The 14,970-nt window shown below is 44.1% G+C and overlaps 1 protein-coding gene across 3 annotated transcripts; it reads left to right on the top strand.

Moving 5' to 3' along the window:
* The first annotated feature begins 520 nt into the window (after positions 1 to 520).
* LOC125542761 lies at positions 521 to 6,944 on the top strand. 3 transcript variants are annotated; one of them, XR_007298045.1, is made up of 17 exons: positions 523 to 855; positions 962 to 1,018; positions 1,164 to 1,334; positions 1,436 to 1,501; positions 1,654 to 1,746; positions 2,164 to 2,307; positions 2,395 to 2,514; positions 2,622 to 2,768; positions 2,866 to 2,991; positions 3,078 to 3,203; positions 3,298 to 3,432; positions 3,548 to 3,676; positions 3,790 to 3,924; positions 4,049 to 4,174; positions 4,813 to 5,788; positions 5,875 to 6,124; positions 6,806 to 6,944. XR_007298045.1 is itself a non-coding variant. In XM_048705935.1 (16 exons), exons 1-16 carry the CDS (start codon positions 687 to 689, stop codon positions 5,171 to 5,173), a joined length of 2,031 nt encoding a protein of 676 aa, XP_048561892.1. In that variant the 5' UTR covers positions 521 to 686; the 3' UTR covers positions 5,174 to 5,424. The 3 variants fall into 3 exon arrangements, 1 of the variants encoding a protein (XP_048561892.1); XM_048705935.1 differs by lacking the exons at positions 5,875 to 6,124; positions 6,806 to 6,944 and having other exon boundaries at positions 521 to 855; positions 4,813 to 5,060; positions 5,135 to 5,424; XR_007298044.1 differs by lacking the exon at positions 6,806 to 6,944 and having other exon boundaries at positions 5,875 to 6,428.
* The last annotated feature ends 8,026 nt before the right edge of the window (positions 6,945 to 14,970 follow it).

Consider the following 14,970-nt stretch of genomic DNA (forward strand, 5'->3'; position numbering starts at 1 on the left):
CCCCTCATCTCTTCCTCTCTCCCTCACTCCGATGTCTGGCGTCGTCACCGAAGGAGCTCGTTGTTCCCGTCGGTGCAGATGTGGCCGCCCTGGCCGTCACCTCCAGCCCCAGCTACCTATGCTCGCTTCGCCCGTGCAGGATATCGCCGCTGCGATGACCCGGGCACCTCCCACCTTCCCGTGCGCCGAGCCATCTCAATTCGGCCACTCCGGCCCTCGATTTGAACAACCCTCAAACGCCTTTCCACATCCGGCAACAAGTAAGAACGGCAACAACGATTGTGTTTGTGTTTGTGTTGGGTGAAAAAACAATTTTCTACATAAAAATGCGAGATGAACAATTCCATTCCATTTTATCTTTCCAACCCAAAACTAGAATGTAACCATGCCATTTTTTTGAAACGAAACCGACAATTCTAATGAAACGGAACCATACCATGCCATTTCAGTTTGTTCATGAGCCAAACACACCTCGTCACGGGCGCAAATAGGAGGGCGAGACGAAAAAAAAGAGCGGGAGCGAGCACGCTGCGCGCCGCCTGGCCATTCCCCGTCACCCTTTTCCGTCGCCACGTCTCCGTTTCGAAAAGTGTTTCGTCCCCAATCTCCTCCCCCTCTCTCGGACCCGTCGCGGCGCCGGCGAGCGAGAGATCCCCGCCGAGATTCCAGGCGCGACCCCCGCCGCGATGGCGAGAAGGTGGCAGGTCTGGGGCCGGCCCGACGGCAGCCAAGTCTGGATCCCCGCCCCCGACCCCGACGCGCCGCCGCCGCCGCCCGCCGCGGCCCCGCCTCTTCCTCCGCCGGGGCGCGCCGCGGGGACAGCCGCCGCTTCATTTGAGGACGCGCAGGTCAAAGGTACGGCCCCATCGTTATCTCATTGGATTCCGTCGTAGAAATGGCGCTGGATACTGACGTGGCTGTCCCCTCTCCTGCCTCCCCTCTCTCCGATCCGAAACCCTAGGCCGGGGCGCTGCTGACGGATGCCGCGTCGAGTCCATGGCCGACCTCCTCGTCCAAGGTAAGGCCCCCTCCCTTCACCTCTTCTACTTGGTCCTGTCAGTGTGAGCACGTGTGTGCTCTCATGTGTATACCGTCTCGGCGTTTGAACACAAATGCTTGTATTTAACTGGTGATTGGCCGGTTGTTACTGATGGAATCTGCAGCGCGGAACAAGCTGCTCGAAGGTGATGGGATGGCCGGAGCAACCGGGGATGCAGGAAAAGGCGAGCTGTTCTGCACTGGATCGGGGAGACCAGTGTCCCTCAGCGAGAGGGCTATAAGGAAGGCCAGGGCGTTGGTCGGGGAGGATGTGGAGAAGGCTGGTATTAAGAGAAGTAAGAGCTTATGTGTCCAACTTCTGGTTTGCTTTGGTCAAATTGTTCCATTGTCCGTTTCTGCATGTTTTGTGCTGGGCTGACCAGATTTTGCGTTTCAGAGCAATCATTTGGCGATGTACCTGATGTAGAGGGCGGATTGAGAGAAATGGGCGCCCCATTTAGAGGTAAGACTTGCTTTCACCTTTTTCTCTGTAGAGACAAGATTGAATGTTGCAATAATAGCAACAAAGTGCCTAGTTTTGATAGCTGTATGAAATTTTTTTCTTTTCTCTTGAGGTTATGCATTACTATCAGTTTTCCATCTTATGAAATTTAGGTGGAACCATGCCCCCATTGTTCCAAACTGGGTCAGGAAAAGCGGTCTTGCCGGGCAGGAACTCAATCCAAAAGGCAAGAGCTATTTTAGAAGGTAGGAAGTTTAACACCTGTTTAGTTTTTCTATGTAAATGCTGGAAGTGCTTTGTTATCACTTTGTTCATGTTGACATGTATATGGCTCGGAGTAATCTAGGATTTGTTCACTCAGTGTACTGTTAGAAATTATGCCATGATTAATAATATAGTATTTATTAAACTAGCAAGATTTTCCGCAGCTGCCTGACAATTTGTTATACTTACAAATGAAGATATATTTAGACGTGCTTAGCTTGTTGAGCCATTCTACTCCATAGTACTATACAGTGACTTAAAATAGTTTTATTTATACTAATTAGGGTCCATCAAATTGATGGCTGTATATTTTTTTTGTTTGTGAGAACTTCTGGTATATTTTCCAGTTTTTCTTAGCAGTTTTTTTTTGGAAAGCTGTAACGTTTGTTGCACAATAGATGTTGATAGTGCTGCTGGTGCCGCACAACCAATGTTCCGTACTGGAATGGGTAGGGCGGTTCCTGTGAACCGGACCCTTATTGACAAGGCAAGAGCTGTTTTGGAGGGACAAACAGCTGTAGAACAAGGTCATTATGATGAGAGTATGATAAAAGTTTTGGATATTTTCTTAAAGATATAGATTCCAAGCATGCCTTAAATTTTTGAATAACCGACCCCTCTGTCAGCAGGTGTGGACGGCATGGAACAGTTTCCATTGTTCCAAACTGGTTCAGGAAGAGTTGTATCAGTCAGTTCAGCATCTGTTCAGAAAGCTAAGTCTGTGTTGAAGGATAATAATACAAGCAAGGGTGAGCTTTGCTTATTCTGCTATTTGAATTCGGAGCTAATGATCTTGCCTGCTTATGGTGAAATGCATGCCTTTCTTGGTGTACTGATGGCATTCCTCTCTTATTAGAAAATACAGAGAGTTTTGGTAGGCCTGACCATACAGAGAGTTTTGGTAGGCCTGACCAAACTGGTTCAAGAAGACCAGGCATGATCAGCGAAAGATCCATTGAGCGATCTATAGATGCGGTGAATGAGGGAGATGCGGAAAAGAGTGGTAAGATCGGAGTACCTGGGCCTTTTAAAAAAAGCTTGGACTATCTGTCTTGATTTATCCACACACATTATTTCTAAAGTGGTACTTCTTTGTGTAGGACATTGGGATACTGGTTGCCAGTTCCCAATGTTCCAAACAGGATTAGGGAAGCCTGTTGCTGTGAGCTGGAACTCAGTTCAGAAGGCAAGGGCAGTATTGGAGGAAGAAAAAATTAAAACAACTGGTACATAGACATATGGCCTTGTTATTTATTTGTGTAATGTTAATGCAGAAGATCAGCATTTTTTCTTTGTATTCTTTGAGATTCAGGACATGGAGATAGCAGTGTTTGCGCCACAACTCTTCAAAGTGAAACGCCAAGGTCTGTTTTGATGAGTAGCAGTTTGATCATGACTGATAGAAGTGTTACACCGAATGGAGATAGTGCAGTGCAAGGTACTTGACTTTCTCAAGTTGACCATGTCTGTGTTACTGACACATCTGGGGTGTTCCTCATATATCAAATAATCTTTTTCGGTCACTCGAATAGAGAAAAATCACGAGGATGGCAACCACTTGCCGTTGTTTCAAACCGGGTCAGGGAGGTCAATTGCTATAAGTAAGAGCTCATTTAAGAGGGCAACTGCAGTTCTGGAGCCAAGGAATATTACAAAGGAATTGGAAGGTAAATTGCTCTCTAAACACATGACATGGTTTCATAACAAGTGTGCTCTCTTGTCACTAAATTTGTGATAAATGTGCATTTATATTTACTGACAGTCAAATTTTTTGTCTGTAAGATGAAGCTCATTTAGATGCTGGCCATGATACTCCCATGTTCAAAACTGGATTAGGAAGGTCTAACTTAGCAAGTGATGGCTGTAGAACTGAATTGTGTATCTTAGAAGCTGAAGAAGCAGTCAAAAGTGGTACTTTCATTTTCCGAATTATAAGAGTTCCTGCACATGGGTCTAAAAAGTAGGTAGAAATAAACTTTTAAAGTCTGCACTGAGTTAACAATTGCTTTGTATGTGCAAACCAGTAAACAATTACAACAGAGAAGCCTTTGTTGAAGTGCCAGCGTTCCAAGCTGGGATACAAACGTTTGTACCCCAAAACAGAAGTTCAAGTCATAAGGCCAGTATGCTTTTGGAGCAACGAAACTTCACGGAGAAAGGTAGTTTTTGGAATCATTCGGTTATATAGTGGAGGCATTTTACAGACTTTTTACATCTGGATCTCGAAAGTAACTTGAGACTCCTTTTCCCATTCCTTTGACATATGCAATATTATTTTGAAAGGATACAAAGACTCTGGAAGTCAACTGCCAATGTTTCGAACCGGATCTGGAAAGTCAGTCTTGATTAGTGAAAGCTCAGTGCAGAAAGCAAAGGCTGTTCTGGAGGAAGAGGTCAAAATAAACAGAGGTATAACAGCTGATCAAACTTTTCTGAGACTTTCACTGATGCAGCCACTGCTACTTTATTTCAATAGAAGATGGTATAAAAGTTCAGCATGCATGTATAGTTGAAGTGTCTATTCTCAAACTAGTCCCGTAGTTCATTTGTACAATACCGCGCGGCCCATAGGTTAGCTAACCATCACAGTCTGTTATACCTCTGTTAGACTTTTGACGCAGCTGTTCATTGCTATACTGGTGTGCTAATCCCATGGTTCTGCAATGCTTTTCAGTAAACATTAGACCAAGTTAACAGAAGTAAAGCCTAGCAGTGAACCACCAATGTGTAACCTGATTATGTCGCAGCTTTCATTTAGAATGGTACACTTATTGCCTTTGACTTTCGAGGCAGCTGTTTAGCCTATACTGTCTAGAATGTATTATTCTTCAATCATATAATAAACAAATGTATGTTTTCAATAGTACCAAATTTCAAGCATACTAATATACAATGTATGATCACGGTGAGCTGTCTAGTGATCAAGTCAGGCATTGGAGTGGCATGTTGATGTGGCAACATGCACTTCTTTATTGCATAATATTACTGCATTTTAATTTGTACACATTTGCCATTTAAAGAGATCTGATCTTGCGTTATTGTTTCAGATAATCATAATCTCCTTAACATGGACAAAAATATTCCTGTCTTTGCTTCACCTCTCAAGACAAGCTGTGCAAGAACAGTTAATATATCTTCAGCTGGTGTATCTCGAGCTGCTACTTTGTTGGGCTTGGAGGAGAATACCCTTTCAACACAATTTTTTGGACATGTGGGCGATAAGCTTGGCACGAAAATAAAATTTGAACGGAAAAATCCAGAACAGAGGCTTGCATCTGGTCCAACAGAAAACCAAGTGCGTAAGGAACCACACCGGCCATTTGAACTTTCTAATAACACAGTTTCTGATTCTGGTGAACATTCTATCAGATTCAGTACCGCGGGAGGCAGATCAATGGCTATTTCTAGTGATGCACTTCAACGTGCGAGAAGCCTTCTGGGTGAATCAGATCACGTGGTTTCAACAAATAATTTAGTAGGCCGCTCTTTGGCATCTGCATGTAATGTTGAGATGCCAAATTCAACCGTCGCCCCAAAAGGTGGACCTGATTTATCAAAAATAAGTAGGGTCAATGGAAAAACCGAACTTACAACATTTTCCCACCAGGCAATGTCTGATAGGAAGCACACTGGATCCTTTGAAAATGCTGTACCTGTTATCCCGGCGACTAACAAACAACCCAATATGTTTCATGTTGGGAGTCGTTCAATCAGTGAAATTCCAAAGATCCCGAAGCCCTCTTCCATGTGTTTATCTGAAACTGACAATGCAAATGACACTAAAGATAAGACCCAGCGACTCCATATGCCAGCTGGAGCGTTGGTTGACATTAGTAACTTCACGGGCACACATTCTGGAAATATTGACCATGCTGTTAATGAGAAGAGAAGAATTGAGGGAAGAAACACTGCATCTTCCTTTAAACGCCCCCGCTCTTCCAGATAGATCCTTTGATTTGCATCCCTGTTAGCAGGCTGTAAACTCCTTGATGCCATGCTTTTGCTATGCCCTTGCTGTCAATGGTAGGTTCATCGCCTATACTGCAGGTGTTATATTTTATGTTTTATGTATTAGTGAATGAATCTCCTAATGTGTATCTTTGCTGCAGTGAGTTTGACACTGCATGTGTTGTTTTGCATGCTGGCGACGTTCATTTATGCAGCAGCAAGGCAGTGGATCTTTTTTTTCAGACGGATCTAAAAGGAAGATGATTGTCTTCTAGCAGTAAGCTTTTCTTGCCCAACTGCCGGCGATGACTGCTTTTTAACCGTTACGCCCTTTCTGGAAATAGAGAAGGTTATCTCTCTCTTAAGGAAGCTTACCATGGAATAATGGGTGCTGCTGTTTCTGGAAGCAATGTAAGAAAATGTTGGAAGTTCTGCAGAGTTTACTGTCCTCACTGGATGCTCACTGGTAGTTGTTGAAATATGTATTGTATAGGGTGTTATAGCATGCGCTTGAGTTCGTATCCTGATCCGGTTAAGTTAGGCTTGATCTCCTCTGTACAGGCTGTAGTAAACGTCGAGATCAAAGCCCATAACGACTGGTTCGTAACTTCTGTAATCTCCTGGCCTTGAACCTTTTTATAACGTGCATGCATCCTTGCTGATAGCATACACTTCCACCTAGTTTTACATGGTAATCAGAGCCCTTTCTCTTCAACCTTCTGCTTTCAGCTAGGCGCATGCCTCCTTCGCTAGCATGTTTGACATTGCTGATCTCCTATAGCAGAAATATTTAGTTCATACATGTGAATTGTTTCCGCATTTGATTTGCAGGAAACTTTTGATTAGAATTGAATTGTTCATAGATCACACCAATTTTCTTGGGTTCATTATAAGATTTTAGTTCATTAACCTAGGCTACAATTGCTGCATGTTTTTTTACCAGTCTCCACACTGACAGCAAGTACACGAAACACGATCTTCTAGTCTAATGCATTCTTCAAGTCCCTGCAAGCTAGCTAGCCGAACAAAAGGTACAGAGGTAGTGACGAAGATATGACAGCATGCTTTTGTTGACGTCTTCTTTTGTGGCAGGCGACTGGGCTTGCCCCATACGCACCGTCGATGGCGAGGGTTCAAGGACGTTCCCTGCAAAGACGATGGTGCCCGACTTCTCCTCAATCACAAAGAAGGCAAAAGGATGGTCAGCAACAAAATCCACGGGAACCGGTCGCGGATGCTTGGGCGCGCTTTTGCCAACCATCATAGACGCGGTGACGGCTGCAGCCTCGGTACCGTCCTCGTTCACCTCGATGACCGCCTTGTGGATGATCCCGCTCAAACCCAACGGCCTGCCGGTGCCGTCGTCCTCCACCATGTCAGACATGTCCGCTTTCTTTTCGTCGAACGCCACCACGAGTCCCAACTCCCGGAGAATGCCGGACATGTCTTTTGAGAAGGCCAGCTTGAATCTAGGCAGCCTGAACTTCCCGACTGGGACAAGGCTCGTCGGAAGGTGTGAGCCGATGAAGCCCGGGCTCGACGCCATCATCTCGACGAGGGCATGGAGCCCGTCACGGGCGTCCGGGAGGAAGATGCACATTGAGAAGGGTGAAAGCCGCTTGCGTCCTTCCTGTTGGATTAATTATGCATCTCTAGAATACCATTAGCAGAAACTGATTGCATCTAGATCACCTAAAAGGCATGAACAGAGAAGGTTTAGGGAATCTTTACATGTCACGGCAGTGGACATGATCGCCTGCTCGATGCAGGCGTGATGTAGTCGAGGTAGCAGTCCTCCTCAACGTCCTGATGCCCTCAGGACGCCACCGACACTGCCCGGGGACAGCGGCGACGGCAGGCTTAGGTCTTCCCGTTGCTGCAGCACTCCCCCTATCGGATGGGGTGAGAGAATATCGGGAGGAGAGTAAACCTTACGTGAATTGTGATCTCACAGGTGGCCAGCTCTCTCCTGTATCCTTTTAATATGGACCTGAGTTGGTTTTTGGGCTCCCCCGATCAGGGCGCGTTAGTTCTGAGAGGCTCACGTACGTTGGTACGTGGACCCCTTCACTTATCGTTATCCCTTCATCCTTTTTTCTTCTTCTGTTAGACTAATAGATCTAACGGGTCTGTTTAAGCCGTCAGATCAAAACCAACATTCTCCCCCTTGATCGTTAGGCTTAACTTCATTCGCCCATTCTACATAGGAATGATGTACCAAAGTGAGGTGTTACTACAGCTCGAAACGCCATGGAACCTCAACATTTATAGCACACCCGCCTATTTCGAAATGGAAAAACATTTTGCTAATTGAGGAGTGGTTCATTTTAATGGTCCTCTTATTCCAGAATCATAAGGCTTCCAGTAGTCCCATGCCGGCAACATGCTCACGAAAAATACTGGGTGGTAAGCCTTTTGTTAGCGGATCCGCAAGCATATGCTTCGTTCTTATGTGTTTAACATCAACTGTTTGATCCTGGATTCTATCTTTCACAACACGATACTTTATGTCAATGTGTCTGGCAGCATCACTTGACCTGTTGTTACTCGTATAGAAAACTGCGGGTTCATTATCGCAGTATAATAAAATTGGTTTAGATATGCTGTCAACCACTTTAAGTCCGGAAATAAAATTCTTTAACCATACAGCCTGCCCGGTGGCCTCATAACATACTACAAATTCTGCTTGCATCGTAGATCCAGCAGTTAAGGTTTGTTTGGAGCTTTTTCACGATATAGCTCCTCCCGCGAGTGTGAATATATAACCTGACGTGGATCTCTTACTATCCACACAACCGGCAAAATCAGAGTCTGAATAACCAACAATTTCTAGGTTATCAGTTCTTTGTTATCAGTTCTTTTATATGTAAGCATGAAATCCTTAGTTCCTTGCATATAACGCAAGACTTTCTTTGCGGCCTTCCAGTGGTCCGGTCCTAGATTTGATTGGTATCTGCCAAGCATCCCGGTTACAAAACATAAATCTGGACGTGTACACACTTGAGCATACATGATGCTTCCGACAGCTGAAGCATAAGGAACCGACTTCATCTGATCAGTTTCACATTGGTTCCTCGGACATTGAAATGTCCCAAACTTATCGCCCTTAACTATAGGAGCAGGTGAGGGTGAGCACTTATGCATATTGAATTTTTTCAGTACTCTCTCAAAGTATGCCTTTTGAGATAGTCCTAACGTTCCTCTGGACCTATCTCGATGAATCTTGATGCCGAGGACATACGAGGCTTCACCAAGATCTTTCATATCAAAACTGGATGACAGAAAATTCTTGGTCTCATGCAGCATATCCTTATCGCTACATGCCAACAATATGTCATCAACGTATATGACTAAAAATGTGAACCTACTGCCTTTAAACTTAATGTATATGCAGTTGTCCACAACATTTTCGGTGAAACCAAAAGTTTTGATAATTGTACCAAACTTGAGGTACCACTCTCTTGAAGCTTGCTTCAAGCCATAAATCGATTTCTTTAGACGACATGCCAAATGTTCCTTCCCTTCCACAACAAAGTCTTCTGGCTGAGCCATGTAAACGTTTTCTTTTAAGTCACCATTTAGAAATGCCGTTTAACATCCATTTGGTGTAGTTCTAGGTCGTAATGAGCTACTAATGCCATTATGATTCTGAAAGAATCCTTGGTTGACACAGGAGAGAAGGTTTGCTTATAATCAATGCCTTCTCTCTGTGTATACCCTTTTGCCACTAGCCTTGCCTTGAACCGTTCGACATTCCCTTTGGAATCATACTTGGTTTTGTAAACCCACTTGCAACCTACTTTCTTAGCTCCATCGGGAACTTCTACTAAGTCCCATACGTCGTTTGAGCCCATAGATTTCAACTTGTCTTCCATGGCAACCAACCATTTGGACGAATTTTCGCTTTTAATGGCCTCCTTATAAGAGGTTGGATCCTCCACCTTTCCCAGATCATTCATATCCTCAATCATGAAGGTGATATAGTCGTCTGATATGGCTTTCTTCCTCTCACGCCGTGGTCTACCCACAGGAGGAGGTGGTGGTGGTACATCATCATTTTGTGAATCATTATTTTCCTAGTGGTCCTCATTTGTGTCTGGATTTTCATTATTAGTCTCCGGATCACCATTTGACTGAGAAACTGAACCATGAGATTCAGGATCATCAGTTGTCACATTTCTTCGTATTGGAAAAACAATCTCTTGGATAATCGGGGATGGTGCACAAACCCGCTTCTCCTCAAGATCGATCTCCCTTAACTTAGTGACCTTATTATCCTCAAAAAATACCGCTTGTCTAGTCTCCACAAACTTGGTGGTATGACTTGGACAATAAAAACGATATCCCTTTCCCCTATGAGGGTATCCAACGAAGAAACAACTAACTGTTTTTGGATCCAATTTCTTAAGTTGTGGATCGAAAACTTTAGCTTCAGCAGGGCAACCCCACACTCGTAAGTAATTCAAGCTCGATTTCTTTCCCACCCACATCTCGTAAGGTGTGTTTGGTGCTGACTTAGTTGGAGCAAGATTTAGTATGTGTGCAGCTGTCTTTAATGCCTCTATCCAAAGGCTTACTGGTAAACTAGAGTGATTAAGCATGCTTCGCACCATATCCATAAGGGTGCGGTTGCGACGCTCGGCCACACCATTTTGTTGTGGTTCACCAGGCATTGAGTATTGAGCAATGATTCCATTTTCAGATAAGAACTTGGCAAAAGGTCCAGGAATCTGCCCATAAGGAGCATGCCTACCATAATACTCTCCCCCGCGATCAGACCATACAACTTTGATTTTCGCGTTCAGTTGATTTTCAACCTCCGCTTTATAGACTTTGAATTTCTCCAAAGCTTCCGATCGGTCACGTATGGGATAAATATATCCATAGCGGGAAAAGTCGTCTGTGAATGTAATGAATGAATCAAAACCATCTACAGACTTAACATTAAGGGGTCCACATATGTCGGTGTGAATTAATTCTAAAACCCCTGTGGCTCTTCTGCTCCTTTCTTAATTGTTTTTGCGAATTTTCCTTTAATGCAGTCGACACATTTGTCTGCATCTGAGAAGTCTAATGGGAGGAGTATTTCATTTTTAACTAAGCATTCCATTCTCCCCCTCGAAATGTGGCCCAAACGACAATGCCACAATTTCAAAGAATTACTAACTCCTTTCCATTTCTTCTCAACATTAATTTCATCACTCACATGCATAACTGAATCATTATTAAGAGATAACATGTATAGTTGGCCTCGTCTAACACCGATGCCTACATTCTTATTACATTTGATCAAAGCACAAATTGTTTCTTGCCAAAATGGCACTCATACATATCATCATCTAAACGAGAAACTGAAATCAAATTCCTACTTAAGGTAGGCACATAAATAACATTATTCAATCTAAGAGTGTGGCCAGTGTGTAGCTCCAACGTGAGAGATCCCACAGCTTCAACATCGGCCTCAACTCCGTTCGCAACCTTAAGCTTTCTTGTTCCTCCTCTTATAGTTTGGATCGTATCGAATCCCTCTTTTGTTCATCCATTTTAGAAAGCCTGGGCAGTCCCTTTGATAGTGTCCCTCCTCTTTGCAGAAGTTACAAGCATTTTCTCCAGCAGTGGAGCTGCTAGGAGCAGAAGAAGAACTGCCGGCTTCTTTACCCTTGAATGCCTTAGGGTTGAATGGCTTAGTGCCTTCTTTCTTGACTTGCTTTTTCTGAGGCTTGGGAAAACCTTGCCCATCATGCTTTCTCTTGTTAGAGCCAACATGAAAAACATGGTCTTTCTTCTGCCTCATGATCCTCTCTTCCTCCTGGACGATCCTTGCGGTCATCTCAGAGAGTGGCCATTTTTCCTTTAGAGAGTTATAGTTGACCTTAAATTGTTCAAACTCTTCTGGAAGAGACTCAAGAATAATTATGACAAGAAGGGCTTCACTTAAAGAACACTCCAAAGCCTTAAGTTTGGTGTAAGCATTTACCACCCTCAATATGTGTTGCCTAACGTTTCCGTTAATAGTGTATTTCTGAAGAAGTTTAGCAAAAAGCTCATGAGCATACACTTTGTCGGAGCCTTTAAATTGCTCCTCCATTTCAGTGAGGAATTCTTTAGCAGTGTCTTTCTTAGGGAGTGCTTCAGAAATGTCCGGGGATATTGTCGCTTTCATGATGAGAAGCGCAATATGGTTGGACTTGTTCCACTTTTCCATCTTAACATCATAATTCTTCTTGAGTTCTGCATACCCTGTAGCATGTGCAACAGGTGCCACAGGTTTTTCTTCCCTCAAGGCATAGTCAAATTCATTACAACCCAAACATAATTCGACTTGGGACTTCCAACGAGGGAAGTTACTCCCCGTAAGTGGTTCGCTCGTGTCGGACCGAAATGGAGCGGAAGCTGAAATCATCATAAAAATTCATAAGTAAACTTGCATGATTATAAATTTACGTTGGTAAATAAACAAACATGCCAAGTATTTAATTTCAACTCCATGTCAAAACACCGTTGGGCAGAAAAAACATGGAATTAAAATATCATAGGGGATGACTCATAATAATAAAACAACGTTGGTCCGAATTAAAATTAGAGTCATTTCATTTTGAATTTAAACATCAACATAAAAGAAAATATCATTATTTTTGATGTCTAAAAATTCATCATGCAAAAACACATAATAAATCCTGAATAAAATATCTCGTTGGTTCAATTTTACCCAGAATAATAATGTGTTCATTTTAGTTTTAGGCATTTTCTATTTTTAACGGTGCAAAAACATAATAACTATTAACTTAAACGCATTGTAAAAACAGAAAATCGCGACAGTCATTTTAGCCCGAAAGACCCCACAGCTACACGTAAAACGGCCCAGCCCAGAAGAAGTTTTTTTTTGTGTTTTCGCTGGACTGACATAACCTGGGCCGCAGCCCACAGCCGGAATCGACCCATTAGCGCCCGCCGGCCCAGCAGGGAGCCGCGCGATGCTCTGAGTCGTCGGATCGAGCCGACGGCTCAGATCGCCCCAAACCCGAGCAAAACCTGCGGCTGGGTCAAACCCTATCCATTTCTAACCCTCCTCCCGATTCCCACTCACTGGCGGGGCGACGGCGTTCGACGGCGGCCCGAAAGGCGCGCCGGCCATGGCGGCGCGGCGGCTGCGCTCGCCGAAGCAGCATGCCGTGGACGACGTCCGGCGTGCTCCTTCGTCGAGCGTGGCTGCTAGCGTCCGTGTACATGGCGCATCAAGGAGGAGGATGGGCGTCAGCCACCGCGGCATGAAAAAGTGACGGCGACCTGCGGCGTCGGCCACACAGAGGCACGTCCATTAGAGCAGCGGCGGCTGCCGAGTTCTTCCCGCGCGTCGTCCTGAGGACGGCGGCGTCACGACGTCTCCGCCCTCGCACCGCGGTGGACGCAGTGCGGGCCCCGAAGGGAAGAGGCGGCTACGCGGCGCATTAGGTGAGGATTCTCCTCATTCCTTCTCCAATTCGTGTACATCAGTGCTTGATTTGGGGAAAAACAGTCATAATTGCAGAATTAGGGTTCTTACGAATTGGGGATTAATTCTAGGGTTCTTCATCATGAGGGGTTGCTACTTTAGACTTGCGTGTATCCCTCTGCCTAATATTTTGCTAATGCATATGGAAACAGTACTTAAGCATGGTCAATTTTAATCAACTTGACATGAAAGTGAGCATTAGATCTTAACTTAGATTAATTAAAAAATTGATTGATCAAAAGATAGCAGTACTTAATCCGTAGCAATTAGAAAACAACATGATGATGTACAGGGGGCAACAAGACAGTAGCATGCATATTTGGGCTAACCAGGGGCTAAAACTTTCAATCTTGATCATGAACCCTAAACTTGACATTGATCTAAACATGGTAGTGATCTACTGATCAACAATAAAGGGATCTATTGCAATCAAGATTGGCGACTGATACCATTGTTGGATTAATTATGCATCTCTAGGATACCATTAGCAGGAACTGATTGCATCTAGATCACCTAAAAGGCAATAAGAACTTAAATCGGTCTCCTTACATGGATAAATTCAATTCCATCATCCAATCTCTGAACCTGCGTGAGATATATATGGGAGGGGGCAAGTATACCTGGTCCAACCACCAGAGACATCCTACCTTAGAAAAGCTCAATAGAGTCCTTATGAGTTTTGAATGGGAAGACCTCTTTCTCCTGGTCACTGTCCGGAAGCTGGTACGGGATGTGTCAGACCATAACCCTCTCCTACTATCTTCTAACTCAAATGTTTCAAAACCCACTCGACAACGTGAGTTCAGATTTGAACTCAATTGGCTTAAAAATGAAGAATTCTATCCCATAGCTAAGAAGTTATGGGAACAACCAGTTGCCTCTGATGATCCCATTGACATCCTAAACATCAAGCTCAAAAGGTTGAAAAAGTACTTCAAAGGGTGGGGCTCCCATTTGTTTGGCCATGCGAAGAAAAGAAAAAAATATATTCAAAAAGAGCTGGAAGAGATCGAGACCTTAGAAGAAGAGGGCCCCCTTGACCCAGAAACTTATGAAAATAGAACAAACCTGCGGATGGAGCTCGATGATATAATGGCCAATGAGGAGCTCTTCTGGCTCCAACAATCCAGTGAGAGATGGTTGCTAAAAGGGGACCAAAACACGGCCTTTTTTCATCGTGCGGCCAATGGTAGAAAACGGAAAAACACTATTCACTCTTTCACTGATGGCGAAACGGTGATTGAGGGCACAGATAACCTACTGGCTCATGCCACAGCTTATTATAAGAATCTTTTCGGCCCGGCCAGGGGAAACTTTTTTCACCTGTCCACGGATACCTGGTCGGAAGAAGAGAAACTAACAGAAGAGGATAATATACTCCTGACCAGTGAATTCACGGAGGAGGAGGTCAGAAAAGCATTATTTGGCATGGAGAGCAATAGGGCCCCCGGCCCAGATAGCATCCCAGCTGAGTTCTACAAACACTGTTGGGACTTTCTTAAAACAGATATTATGCGCTTGTTTCGCGCTTTTCACAATAACACCCTGGATGTGGAACGTCTGAACTATGGGGTGATCACCTTGATACCTAAAACCAATGGTGCTAAGAAAATACAACAATACCGCCCCATTTGCCTGCTTAGATGTCCTTATAAGCTAATTACTAAGGTAATGGACAATAGAGCAGCCATCTTTAATGATAAACTTATTAGCAGACACCAAAATGCTTTCATCAAACATAGAAATATCATGGATGGGATCCTCA

Source organism: Triticum urartu, chromosome 3, assembly GCF_003073215.2.
Source record: "Triticum urartu cultivar G1812 chromosome 3, Tu2.1, whole genome shotgun sequence".
Taxonomy (NCBI): Eukaryota; Viridiplantae; Streptophyta; class Magnoliopsida; order Poales; family Poaceae; genus Triticum; species Triticum urartu.